Source organism: Podarcis gaigeae (assembly GCF_964106915.1).
Source record: "Podarcis gaigeae genome assembly, chromosome: 14".
NCBI classification, from domain to species: domain Eukaryota; kingdom Metazoa; phylum Chordata; class Lepidosauria; order Squamata; family Lacertidae; genus Podarcis; species Podarcis gaigeae.
This window is the reverse complement of record NC_139690.1, coordinates 14,151,740-14,166,270: the sequence shown is the minus strand read 5'-3', so window position 1 is coordinate 14,166,270 and position 14,531 is coordinate 14,151,740. Positions and strand designations below refer to the sequence as shown.

Here is a 14,531-nt window from a genome sequence, read left to right as displayed (position 1 = left end):
GTACCTATTTATCTACTTGCAATTTGACGTGCTTTCAAACTGCTAGGTTGGCAGGAGCAGGGACTGAGCAACGGGAGCTCACCCCGTCACGGGGATTCGAACCGCCGACCTTCTGATTGGCAAGTCCTAGGCTCTGTGGTTTAACCCACAGTGCCACCCGTGTCTCCTAAATCCCCTTTAGTTCCCTCTTAAAAACAATGATGACACAACAATCTTCTTTTAAAAGTAATGATAAGGTTTACTTACGTTCAGTTCACAGTATGATCCCAAAGGCAGGATTTAGCTTTTAGTTACAGTTACAGAGAAAGGTGTGGGTTCATCCTCTTGTGAGGGATGCGCCCATGTGCTGCTGCCTGAGAGCCAGCACACAGCAAAAGGCATCAAGATAGTCAAGAAAGTGAGACATAGGGTCTACCAGGGTCACGCCCATCTACCTGATCACACGCAGGAGGAGAATGTGCCAGACAAGGTGTGACAGGAAGTCCTCTTGGCTGGAGCAACATTCCCCTGTGTGTCCACTCTGGGCAAACAGGAAATGTTGTATTTGACTGCTTGAGTGGTGTTACATCCGGTGCTCTTTTTCTTTAAAAAAAGTTTAGAGGTGCTCTCATTTTGACACATTAAATCATGGGTAGGCAAACTAAGGCCCAATCGCCTTCTAAATCCGGCCCACAGACGGTCCGGTAAGCAGCTTGTTTTTACATGAGTAGAATGTGTCCTTTTATTTAAAATGCATCTCTGGGTTATTTGTGGGGCATAGGAATTCGTTCACCCCCCCCCCAAATATAGTCCGGCTCCCCACAAGATCTGAGGGACAGTGGATTGGCCCCCCGCTGAAAAAGTTTACTGACCCCTGATAATGCTCGCTTCTGTCTGAGACTCAGGAAACACTGGGAAAGGAAAGGAGGCCGCCATCAGGGGGAACTGACGGTTCACTGTGTTAGAGAAGAAATTAATTTTTTTTAAAAAATAGTTTCTTCTCCCATTAGATTCACAAAATGTTTAGGGGTATGTGTACCCCTGTGTACCCCCCTGAAAAAAGCACTGGTTACATCCCACAATAGGGAACAATAAACTGATGTGAATAGATTTGGGGTAGAGGACAGGAGTAAAACCCGCCAACGTAACTCCCTGAACCCACTGGTCGCCACTATTCAAAGCTCTTTTCCCGCATCCTGCTCACTTATGGGAACACAAAAACGTAAGATGTTTTGGCTCAGGCGAATGGCCTGGCTTGCCCACCATCCTGTTCTCAAAGTGGCAGACCATATGCCGATGGAAAGCAGGTGAGAAACATTGTTGTTGTTTAGTCGTTTAGCCGACTCTTCGTGACCCCATGGACCAGAGCACGCCAGGCACTCCTGTCTTCCACTGCCTCCCGCAGTTTGGTAAAACTCATGCTGATAGCTTCGACAACACTGTCCAACCATCTCGTCCTCTGTCGTCCCCTTCTCCTTCTGCCCTCCATCTTTCCCAACATCATGCTCTTTCCCAGGGAGTCTTCTCTTCTCATGAGGTGGCCAAAGTATTGGAGCCTCAGCTTCAGGATCTGTCCTTCCAGTGAGCACTCAGGGATGATTTCCTTCAGAATGGATAGGTTTGATCTTCTTGTAGTCCATGGGACTTTCAAGAGTCTCCTCCAGCACCATAATTCAAAAGCACCAATTCTTCGGCGATCAGCCTTCTTTATGGCCCAGCTCTCACTTCCATATATCACTAGTGAGAAACATTATTGGGAACAATAACTAGAAATTCCATGGGTGTTTCGTTTCTCTGATGAAACTTACTGTAAAAGATATGCTCCCAGGGCACCCTTTCCCCATCAACCACCAGGGTGAAAACTGCCAAGGAAAAGAGACTTATATACTTCTAGGGCCAATGGAATAAGTTGTCACTGCTGATGCAATTTGTACAGGCTTTCAGGCTAAATGTTAAAAGGCAAGATAATAACAAACACTTGATCTTTTTCATCAAGTGAAGTGCAACGACGCAGATGCCAAGACTTTGCAGCCGGCCACATCACCAATGATTAGTTTTCCTGGATTTGTAGACACAGGGGAAAGAAAAACTCCCAAGTCTTGTTTGCTTCTTGCAGAATTACAGTAATTTTTCAGTTGCTTACTCAGTCATTTCCAAACTGTGTGCTGGGAAAGAACTGCTGGTGTGCAATGTTACCCAGTCACAGCATGTATGAGTGTTCCTGCTTCATCTCTGTATGATTTACTGTTCTTTTTATTATTAATTTTTATTAGTTCTCCAGATTTTAAGAATTCAATCCAAATTATTTAAATTTAATACATTTTTTTAAAAAGATAATTAGGTTTCCCACTCCTATTACAAACATATGTCCATCTCTTCCTGATGTGGCTACTTCCTTCTTCTTCTTTAATCACCTTCTCGTTCTTCTATTAATTTTAATCCATTTTCATAGCTAGCCTTTGTTCTCTGTTTGATTTACTCTTCTGACCTGGTCTACTACTAATCATCCCCTGCCAGGGCAGATTGTTCTCCTGTGCAGGTCCAGTAGCAACAACCAGCTTTCTCTGTCTATTTTATTTGTTTATTTAATGTTTAGTTTTGGTTTTTAAAACCACTTTAATAAATTATAGTAAGGTGGTTTATAACCTGCAAAAATGTAATAAACCAATCCATAAATATCCGTAAAACATAATTGAAAACACCAGTAAATACTGGCTGGTTAAACAGAGAATTTCATCTTGTGAAGGCCTGTCTAAACAGTACAGTTTTCTGATGACTTCTGAAAGAAGGAAGTGGAAGTTCATGGTGAAAGGGCTTGCCACATGAAAGTACCCAGTGAAGGGCAAATTAACCTCGGGGGCAAGTGGGGGAACCACAAGAAATGCCCCATCTCCATTATTGAGGTGGACGTGGGCGGCACTGTGGTCTAAACCACTGAGCCTATCGAGCTTGCCGATCAGAAGGTCGGTGGTTCGAATCCCCGTGACGGGGGATCTCCCGTTGCTCTGTCCCAGCTCCTGCCAACCTAGCAATTTGAAAGCACTCCAGTGCAGGTAGATAAATAGGTATGCTTTGACGGGAAGATAAACTGTGTTTCCGTGTGCTCTGGCTTCTCTCATGGTGTTCTGTTGCACCAGAAGCAAGATGAGCGCCACGCCCCATAGGCGCCTTTGACTGGACTCAACCATCCAGGGGTCCTTTACCTTTTTTGCCTACATCTAATGTCATTGCTCAGTCCCTGCTCCTGCCAACCTAGCAGTTTGAAAGCACGTCAAAGTGTAAGTAGATAAATGGGTACCGCTCCGGTGGGAAGGTAAACGGCGTTTCCGTGTGCTGCTCTAGTTCGCCTGAAGCAGCTTAGTCATGCTGGCCACATGACCCGGAAGCTGTACGCTGGCTCCCTCGGCCAGTAAAGCGAGATGGGTGTTGCAACCCCAGAGTTGTCCGCGACTGGACCTAATGGTCAGGGGTCCCTTAATGTCACTGCAGTATCAATTAATTGCCCTTCCCAACCTGTCCAATTTGGCTGATTCTTAACCGAAAGGGTTCCTCACCCTTGCTTTAGTTTAGGCTCTAGAGCATGACTAGGCAAACTAAGGCCCAGGGCCGGATCTGGCCCAATCACCTTCTAAATCTGGCCTGTGGACGGTCCAGGAATCAGCGTGTTTTTAAATGAATAGAATGTGTCCTTTTATTCAAAATGCGTCTCTGGGTTATTTGTGGGACATAGGAATTTGTTCATCCCCCCCCCAAAAAAAATATAGTCTGGCCCCCCACAAGGTCTGAGGGACAGTGGACCGGCCCCCTGCTGAAAGAGTTTGCTGACTCCTGCTTTAGAGGATTGCTAAGGACTCTTGGCGAATTGAAATTCAACTCAATTGTCTGTGGACAAACGCTGGCTTCCTCGGCCTGAAAGCGAGATAAGCGCCGCAACCCCATAGTCGCCTTTGACTGGACTTAACCATCCAGGGGTCCTTTCCCTTTCCCTTTTTACCTATTGAGATGGAGCATAAGGAATCAGGTGCTCCTTAAGCTACTCTGGGCACAGGACTTTGTGAATTTTACACATTGAACCCAACCTCATAGCAAATGGGCAACTAGTGTCAGGAGCTTGTCCTACACTCTAGTAGGACCCTGGCAGAGACACATGCCCTCCTGGTCGATCGTTCGGGAGCTTCATTAGCTTTCTTCAGCCTGAACATCACAGTGAACAATGCCAACAGATATCAGCACACTTAGGGATCTGCAGAGTCTTCACAGCCTGCGTGACAGACTTCAGCAACTCAGCATTTTAGCTAATCTACTTTATTTACATATAAACACACATGGAGCACTGCAACATGGCTCCCTCTCTCTCTAGCATCAGACAGCAAAGAGAAAGAAAAAAAAGACAATAGTCCCACTTCACGGAACACAGTAACACAAACATCCCGTCTCCATCACTCCATCACTCCATTACTGTGATAGACAAAAATCCCATGACTGCAGTCATGGAGCAGGAATTCTAACAACTAGTGCTGCTCTCTCAGCAGTGGAGTGACATGTTACTAGTAATGCGCTCCTTTGAGCAGTCTGGCCTTTGCATTCTGCACTTATTGCAGCTTCCAGACCAGATACAATGGCAGCCCCACTTAAAGTGTTTTACAGTTGCTGGGACTCCTGCTTGCTTGCATGCCCCATCAGTGACACCTGCCAAAAAGGTAGGTTCACTCTGATCCCTAGATATTTTATTTTATACAGTGGTGCCCCACAAGACGACCGCCTCGCAAGACGGAAAACCCGCTAGACGAAAGGGTTTTCCATTTTGGAGGCGCTTCGCAAAATGAATTTCCCTATGGGCTTGCTTTGCAAGACGAAAATGTCTTGCGAGTTCCTGCGGGGTTTTTTCCCTCCCCCCCCTTTTCCTAAGCCCTAAGCCGCTTATCAGCTGATCCGCTAAAAGCCGCTAAACTGCTAATAATGCTAATCCGCTAAGCTGTCAATGGGCTTGCTTCGCAAGACAAAAAAACCGCTATACGAAGAGCCTCACGGAACGGATTAATTTCGTCTTGCGAGGCACCACTGTATCTTGCTGTGCAAGTTCCACTGTAATGCTGAGGTATTTCAGTTTCCTGCAAGAAAGATCCCCAGCCTTACTTTCTTCTTATCATTTCCCCATGTGCTTTTCTTTCGCAGAAGAAAACGCCTGTGGATTTCTCATTCAATCGGCTAGCAGACAGAAAATTTTGCTTTTATGACCACAGCCTAGTTGAATCCATTACAATGGGAGACCCAGAAGTCCATGAATTCTTTAGGCTGCTTTCTCTCTGCCATACAGTCATGTCCGAAGAGAAAACCCCAGGTAACCTAGATAAATATGTATGCTTTAATTTACGTGGGACATTTGTATATCTCTTGGTGATTCAGATTTCGAAGCGGTGTTATGTAAAGACAATCCACAGAAAATGGAACAAAACAATAAATATTTATCATAAAATCTGAACATAAAAAGAGTTGGCTGGATCAGGCTAATGACCCAACCAGTTCTGCAACGTCTTCTCACAATGTCCATGGGAATCTTGCAAGCTGAACTGGGGCACAACAGCATTCCACTTCTGATCCCCAGCAGCTGCTTTTCAGAGGTATTGTTGTTGTTTAGTCGTTTAGTTGTGTCCGACTCTTCGTGACCCCATTGACCAGAGCACGCCAGGCACTCCTGTCTTCCACTGCTTCCCACGGTTTGGTCAAAGTCATGCTGGTAGCTTCGAGAACACTGTCCAACCATCTCGTCCTCTGTCTTCCCCTTCTCCTTGTGCCCTCCATCTTTCCCAACATCAGGGTCTTTTCCAGGGAGTCTTCTCTTCTCACGAGGTGGCCAAAGTATTGGAGCCTCAGCTTCAGGATCTGTTATTCCAGTGAGCACTCCAGGCGGATTTCCTTCAGAATGGATTAGGTTTGATCTTCTTACAGTCCATGGGACTCTCAAGAGTCTCTTCCAGCACCATAATTCAAAAGCACCAATTCTTCGGCGATCAGCCTTCTTTATGGTCCAGCTCTCACTGCCATGCATCACTGATTCAGAGGTATACTGCCCCTCAATAATGGAGGCAGGTCATGGTTATCATGGCTTGTAATGACTGATAGCCTTGTCCTCCAAGATGAGGGGTTTGCTCAGATCTTTGGAGTCTGGCTCACGGGGGCAAATGAGGACTATATCACCAAACTCAGTCTGCCATCAGTCAGCCTCCACCTGTCTTCCACCTTACTTACATCCCGTCCAGGTGCTGGTGTTGGCTGTCAGTCACCATCTCCTCCTTTGTTACCTATTTGACAGTAATCTTTATTAGTTTTCAGTGACAAGAATCCAATGGTAGCCTCATTATAACAACGCCATATTAGAATACAATTTCTAATCCCAATCATTCAAATCCTAAATTATATAATATAGGTGGCCTCCCGCGTGCTAGAATTGGTGGTTTGATTATTTACTTTGTTTCTGCATCCCAAAATCTCTCAGTTGCATTTCAGTCAAAATAACAATCCCTTATGCAACAACAGAGACATCATCTTGCCAACAAAGCTCCGTATAGTTAAAGCTATGGTTTTCCCAGTAGTGATGTATGGAAGTGAGAGCTGGACCATAAAGAAGGCTGGTCGCCGAAGAATTGATGCTTTTGAATTATGGTGCTGGAGGAGACTCTTGAGAGTCCCATGGACTGCAAGAAGATCAAACCTATCCATTCTGAAGGAAATCAGCCCTGAGTGCTCACTGGAAGGACAGATCCTGAAGCTGAGGCTCCAATACTTTGGCCACCTCATGAGAAGAGAAGACTCTCTGGAAAAGACCCTGATGTTGGGAAAGATGGAGGGCATAAGGAGAAGGGGACGACAGAGGACGAGATGGTTGGACAGTGTTCTTGAAGCTACCAGCATGAGTTTGACCAAACTGCGGGACGCAGTGGAAGACAGGAGTGCCTGGCGTGCTCTGGTCCATGGGGTCACGAGGAGTCAGGCACGACTAAATAACTAAAGAACAAAACAATACAACAACTGCAATATCCACGACATCCATTCGTCTTGACACATTGAATGGTTTATAAAGCTATAGGTGAAGCATTCAAACCATATTTTTATTCCTCTTGTGTGTGACAACTATTCTGTCCATGGTTTTCCTTCCTATCCTTGTAAAATGTTATGTCTATCTTTTCCCAGCTGTTGCTGCTCTCCATCATGCCTTGGGCGGAGCTAATATCCCATTGTTGTTTCAGAGGTCCTCCATTGCTCTGTCCCGTAGTTCATTGTTTTGCAACTTCAACAGCAGCTGCAAAAACTACACTGTTCCAATAAATATCTCTGTGTTACCTTTGTAGAGCTCAGCTAGGAGGAGAATGGAACAAAACCAGAATTAGGTGGCTCTCTGGTGCCACCTAATGTTCACCTCCTAGCCTTCTGTTCCAATAGCCTCAAAGGTCCCCAGCCTCCACTGGCTTAGATGATTCTCCTAGGATTCTGTTGTGGGTTCCCCTCAGGCTTCTTGGCTTACTCCATAACTCTCCTACTCCATTCATCATGGAGAGAAGGTACCAAGTGAATGTGGGGAATCCTGTGCTTGAATGAACACAATATTTTGCGACCCTGCTAAAAAGTAGACTTCCTCCAGCAGGTCCAGAGAACCTCTGAGCTCAAATGAAAAACGAGAAGGGAGTTGAAGCGGCAGTATGAAAGCCCCAAATCTGCTCTTAACCTGTACTCCCGGGTACAAGTGGCCCAAAAGCATTTCGGAGAAAGAAGGGGAAGGGGAAGAGACTCTCAAAAGAGTGGGGTACTGTAATATAAGATGGTTACGGATTTTTGTATTCTTTTCGGAACCCACACAATGCATTACTAATAATTATATGTTAATCATTAAATTTATAGACCTTCGTTAGAGGATCACAGGGCAGTTGACAGTATAAAAACACAAAAAATGCATAACATAATAACAAAGAAAACACACATGCACACACACCAGTTTAAAAGGTCATGGATTGTTTAATTAGCCAAAGGCCTGCAAGAAGATGAATGTTTTTGCCTGGTGCCTAAAGCCATGAGTTAAATGCAAACCCTAACATACTATTTTGGTGTTGAATATGGCTGATATATTCTCATGCATTGTGGGGTTGTTGCTGGCGATGATGATTGAAGCCTGCCTACAAAGGAATATTTTGCTTTGGCTGGATCGTATTGTGCAGTCCGCTGCTATGACAAGATTTGACAAGAAAGAAATGGGCCGTACTCTAGTGATTAACTCAGATACAACACGTCTTGGCTTGCCCTTGCCCGTATCTGTTTTGAGACATGATCTCATAATGTGTAATTGTCTTGCTTTGGTTTGTATGGATGCAGATTTTTTCACTTCAAACAGCGCAAAGTCTCCCATTCATGGTTAAAAGCCTTCTTGCCGATTTGAAGTTGATTGAAGTTGATGAATATGTTTGGCTACAACAAAAGTCAGGGTCTTTGAGTTTGAAAAAACTGAGCCATTATAAATGAGCTGTGCTGGCTAGTAGTAGTGCTTTGGTGTTATATCTCTTTTAAAAACACTCATTGCAGATCAGACTCATATTTTTTGCCCGTGGTAGGGTGGTGCAAATTTCTTCTCTATATTCACTCTTCAAAATACAGCATGGTCAATATGGTGTAACGCTTAGACCAGGCATGGCCAAACTTGGCCTTCCAGATGTTTTGGGACTACAATTCCCATCATCCCTGACCACTGGTCCTGTTAGCTAGGGATGATGGGAGTTGTAGTCCCAAAACATCTGGACGGCCAAGTTTGGCCATGCCTGGCTTAGACCATGGGTAGGCAAACTAAAGCCTGGGGGCCGGTTCTGGCCCAATCGCCTTCTAAATCTGACCCGCAGACGGTCCGGGAATCAGCGTGTTTTTTACATGAGTAGAATGTGTCCTTTTATTTAAAATGCATCTCTGGGTTATTAATGGGGCATAGGAATTCGTTCATATTTTTTTTCTTCAAAATATTGTCTGGCCCACCACATGGTCTGAGGGATGGTGGACCGGCCCCCTGCTGAAAAAGTTTGCTGACCCCTGGCTTAGACCAAGGAAACCTGGATTCAAATGTCTACACATTCATGATGCTCATAGGCCTAAAATGAGACATTTCCCTGTAAGCAATCTTGGGCATCTTGGAGCAAAGGCAGGAGATAAATGTAACAAAATAATGGTAATAGTTACCAAAAACAATTGAGCCTCCATGTCAGTTGGTAGCAGTAAGATACCTATTCTTTAGAAGGAGATACAGTACTTATATGGGATGCTTCCAGACAACCTGTTTGTTGATCATTCATCCTGACTTGTTTGCAAGAGAGTTTAGACAAAGTCAGCTATTTAGCAAGCATTCATTCTTATTTGTTTGCGGGAAGTTAGATGATGTTGTGTCAAAGTGTGTGCTCTTACACTTTCCAGTATATTTTCTTCAGCATTTTGGGGACACGGGTGGTGCTGTGGTCAGATGGGCGGAGTATAAATAAATTTATTATTATTATTATTATTATTATTATTATTATTATTATTATCACTCTCTCCTGGTGATCATGGGAATCATCTGGATGCGGTGCATGTCACAAGGTGACCCTAAACCTTGGTCAACCCCATTCAACCAACAACAGTCAGGCTAATTGATTTCAGGATACACACCTGATACCTACACCCAAACCATCTGACATCTGTAGTCAATGAAGTTGTGGCCTTATCCAGTCCCAAAATTGCTGTGCTGTGTCTTACATTGTGTAATTGCATGTGCACCATGCCTGCCTCTGGCCACATTGCAGCCCACATTCTCTATCCACTAGCGCAAGAGCCCTTGCACCGGTGGATGACAGGGTTTAAACATTGCACAACAAAAGAATCCGACACAGAGTTGGGGGAGCCTGTTGTGCAATAGCTGATTCTTGTTGTGCAATCTGTTGTGCAATCTTTCGTAACGTACTTGTGTTTTCCCCTTGTGCAACAGCGTATTGTTTTGTGCAATCTGCTGTGAAACAGTCTTTGGGAATGCACTTTTGTTTTCTCTTGTGAAACCACATTCTGCAATTGCAAGTATACCACTAAGTGACTTTAAATCAGTAATAATGTAAAGGGACCCCTGACCATTAGGTCCAGTCATGGCTGACTCTGGGGTTGCAGTGCTCATCTTGCTTTATTGGCCGAGGGAGCCGGCGTACAGCTTCTGGGTCATGTGGCCAGCATGACTAAGCCGCTTCTGGCGAACCAGAGCAGCGCACGGAAACACCGTTTACCTTCCTGCCGGAGCGGTACCTATTTATCTACTTGCACTTTGACATGCTTTTGAACTGCTAGGTTGGCAGGAGCAGGGACCGAGCAACGGGAGCTCACTCTGTCGCCGGGCTTTGAACCGCTGACCTTCTGATCGGCAAGTCCTAGGCTTCTGTGGTTTAACCCATAGCGTCACCCGCGCTAAATCAGTAATACACTGGGTATAATAACCCATTGTCCTTTTGTAATGGTTCAGGAGGCCGTTGTCCTTCCCTGCTCTGTCTGCCTCTACTGTTAGTACTCCTCCCATTTCAGTAGCCCATTGAGACTTGGAAAGAAAGGGAAATCCAGCTGTGGGTGCATGCCCTTGTTTCAGCGCTGCCAGCATCGCCATGCATCACATCCATACATTCCATGGCTTCTCTCGCCCTGTCTTTTAGCAGGAAGAGTACAGGTTCCATTTGCTGCTTGAGTGCTCGCCTGGACAACGTGTCCTTCTCACCCTAGGCGAGCTGCAGATTAGAAGCCCTGTACGAAACAAAAACTCATTTATATTTCATTTGACATGTACCGAGGTTAAATTAAGCCCTGGCAACAAAATAAGTTTCAGGGTTGAGCCCTGGCTTGAATTAATCCCTACTGCCGAGCCCATCACATGAATGTGCTTGAGAACGACATTTTATATTACAATGACTAAACTTTGATACTGAGGAAATTACTCATTTTTATCTGTTTATTGGCGAGATCTCAGACGAAATCTCCTGACCTTTCAACAGATGCAGTTTCTCAGCCATAAAAGGATATCTTTTTATGCTTATTTACTGAATCACTTCAGTAGAATCAGAGTGCGTGGTTTCAAAAATCTTGCTCTGCGTCTTGCAGCAACACATGCCTGGGTTTTTTTACCACATAGCGAGACGCCCACATGTGGGGTTTGGAACCGTCCTAGTTCCTGCACATTGAATATCAGTCAGATACTCTTTTTTGTGCTTTGTACTCTCATGCATCTAAATTTAAATTAAAAGACCACAATTCCCATTAATTACAGTACAGCTTGATTGGACGGAGGTAGAGAATCACCCTGTGACTTTGGTCACATATGCACCATGCATTTAGAACACTATTGTGCAACATTAACAGTCATTTCTTCCTCCAACCTTTGTGCAAACAGATCAGGACGAATGCTTAATGAACAGGTCCTCTGGTCATTTCCAGTCATTTCCCTCAAAGCCTCTGGCTGGAAGCAACTGCAGTTCTCTTATAGTGACATGCCCTTCAAGTGATTGTAACATATATATGAAAATGTGACCTGTTAAGTTGTGGGTGACCATATCAGACGACACAGCGATTCTTCACAGGCCTTGTTTATTCACAGGCTAGAACAGAACTGAACTGAAGGGTTCAGCCAGCCTGCTTATATAGAGCTCCACTAGAACGCAACAGTAACCATTTTCTGTAACTATCCAATCAATAACATCACTTTCAATCCCTTATTTGCATATGTGGACCTGAGTGAAAACTATCTACAGTATCCCCCTGCTGGCCCAGGGTGAGAACTTCAGTACATAACACCACCATTTGTTGTTGGTGGTGTTTAGGCGTTTAGTCCTGTCCGACTCTTCATGACCCCATGGACCAGAGCACGCCAGACACTCCTGTCTTCCACTGCCTCCCGCAGTTTGGTCAAACTTTATGTGACCATAAAGGAGGGCTTTAGCCAACTGAAGCCCCATCTCCATCAACACTATTTTCATTTTAATGTATATCCTGCCCTTTCTCCTGGAGGGACCCCAGAGTGGCACTTCAAACAGTCACAGCTTCCCTCAAGGCATCCTGGGAACTGTGATTTGTGAAGGGTGCTGAAAGTTGTGAGGAGACCCCCTATTCCCCTTGCAGGGCTACAATTCCCAGAGTGGTTTAATAATCAGTCCCTCACCCCAGATAACTCTGTCAGTAGTAGGTTCTTAAGTCCATTTTTTATCTATTAAATAGTTTGGTTTTTTTGGGGGGAGGGGAATGTTTCATTTCCTGTATGGTTATTCTTGAATGCATTTTCCCTTAATCAATAAATACCACTACAGTGGTACCTCAGGTTAAGAACTTAATTCATTCTGGAGGTCCGTTCTTAACCTGAAGGTACTATTTTAGTTAATGGGGTCTCCTGCCGCTGCAGCGCGATTTCTGTTCTCATCTTGAAGCAAAGTTCTTAACCCAAGGTACTATTTATGTGTTAGCGGAGTCTGTAACCTGAAGCATCAGTAACCTGAAGTGCCTGTAACCCAAGGTACCACTGTATTAAACATATTTTAAAACAGTTGCACATGTAAAAACAGTTGCATAATTCCATATATAAAAAACAGTTTAAAACAACAGCACATGCATAAAATCAATTCTGTTACAAGATAGATACCAACTCGGATACATTTTTTAGAAGGCAGGTTGAAAGAGGAATGTCAGCAAAACAGCAATAGAGTAGGTGCCATGTTGATATTTAATGAGATAGCAGTATATAAGTAATTTAAAAAAAATAATTTGCTAAAAATTTGTCTTTTGTGTTCTTTAACAGTGGCTGAGTTTTCTTTCTTTTTCTTTTAGATGAATTGATTTACCAAGCACAATCGCCAGACGAAGGCGCTCTGGTGACTGCTGCCAGGAACTTTGGTTTCATCTTCAAGTCTCGAACTCCTAAGACCATCACGGTGGAAGAAATGGGCAAAGTTGTCACTTACCAGCTGTTGGCAATTTTGGATTTCAATAACACCAGGAAAAGAATGTCTGTGATAGGTACCGAATGCAAATCCCCCTTCCCCCTTCCCCCTTGTTTTATATTTGTATTTTGAAAGCATGGTGGTGGAAACAGAGCATTGACTTCTCCAGGAGTGATTTCCCTGCTCAGCGCATGACATGAGAGCTGTGGACATGATCCTAATTCGTATGAAAGAGGTTGGGCAGGGCTTGACTTGGCTGGGAACTGTTGGCATCTGTCTGTCTCGAGAGACAAAGGAGTGGGGCTGCCATTATTGGAGTAGCATTACTTGGTGGCAGGAACAAGGCAGGGCTATGTTGTTGTTATTGTAGATCACTCTCCAACAAGTGGGTGCTCATAGTACTCAGCATTTGAATATAAAATAGGGACATGGGTGGCGCTGTGGTCTAAACCACTGAGCCTCTTCGGCTTGCTGATCAGAAGGTCGGTGGTTCGAATCCCCACAACAGGGTGAGTTCCCGTTGCTTTGTCCCAGCTCCAGCCAACCTAGCAGTTCGAAAGCACGCCAGCGCAAGTAGATAAATAGGTACCACTGTGGCAGGAAGGTAAATGGCATTTCTGTGCACTCTGGTTTCTGTCATGGTGTTCCATTGCACCAGAAGCAGTTTAGTCCTGCTGGCCACATGACCCGGAAAGCCGTTTGTAGATAAACGCTGGCTCCCTCTGCCTGAAAGTGAGATGAGCGCCGCAACCCCGTAGTCACCTTTGACTGGACGTGCGCTGCTCTGGTTCGCCAGAAGCGGCTTAGTCATGCTGGCCACATGACCCGGAAGCTGTACGCCGGCTCCCTCGGCCAATAAAGTGAGATGAGCGCCGCAACCCCAGAGTTGGCCACGACTGGACCTAATGGTCAGGGGTCCCTTTACCTTTACCTAACTGTCCAGGGGTCCTTTACCTTTTTTATCTTATAAAATACAAAATAAAGCCTCAGCAATTAAACCATGTATTTGCTGTTTCTGGAGAGAGCCTAGCCAGTTGCCATGCACCTCCATTTTAAATATTTTGATCCCTTTTAATAATATAAGCCATAGTTGGACCCAAAAATGCTCTTGAGGTGCCCTCGATTTTTACTGCTTTCCCTTTAACCGCACAACTGCACACTAGGCTTTGCAAAGTTACCAGAAACCTGCTTATGGATTCTCTTGCACAACAATGTTCTGCTGGTGCAAAGAGTTCGCTGGTGGAACAAGTACACAATTAAGGGACTTTCATTTAGCATGACTTTTTGGCTACAAAAACGGGACACATCAGATGTTTCTTATCCCACCATTGGGATCTTGGAAGCCTTTAAACATCAGCTGGGCAAAGATCATTCACATGGGTTAAATAATAATATAAGACATATTACTTTCTTTAGCAATATGCTGGAAGCTTTCCGCTGCTATCCGAATTGTGATAGCAGAGAAGTGACAGGCATCTCTTACGAATAATAAATACATAATAAAACCCCTCACAGTTGTCCTTGTTTCCTTAAAAAAGAAAGAAAGAAAAAGTTTGGATAATTATCCTAAAGATATAAACTATACAAGCA

At 44.5% G+C, this 14,531-nt stretch overlaps 1 protein-coding gene across 1 annotated transcript in view; it reads left to right on the top strand.

Annotated features, from left to right (window-relative positions):
- Window positions 1-14,531, top strand: part of ATP8B4 (ATPase phospholipid transporting 8B4 (putative)) — a 113,975-nt gene that overhangs the window by 68,698 nt on the left and 30,746 nt on the right. Inside the window, exons 16-17 of the mRNA XM_083712493.1 lie at window positions 5,155-5,320; window positions 12,829-13,017. Coding sequence (XP_083568619.1) covers window positions 5,155-5,320; window positions 12,829-13,017 — 355 coding nt within the window. The remainder of the gene's footprint in view (window positions 1-5,154; window positions 5,321-12,828; window positions 13,018-14,531) is intronic.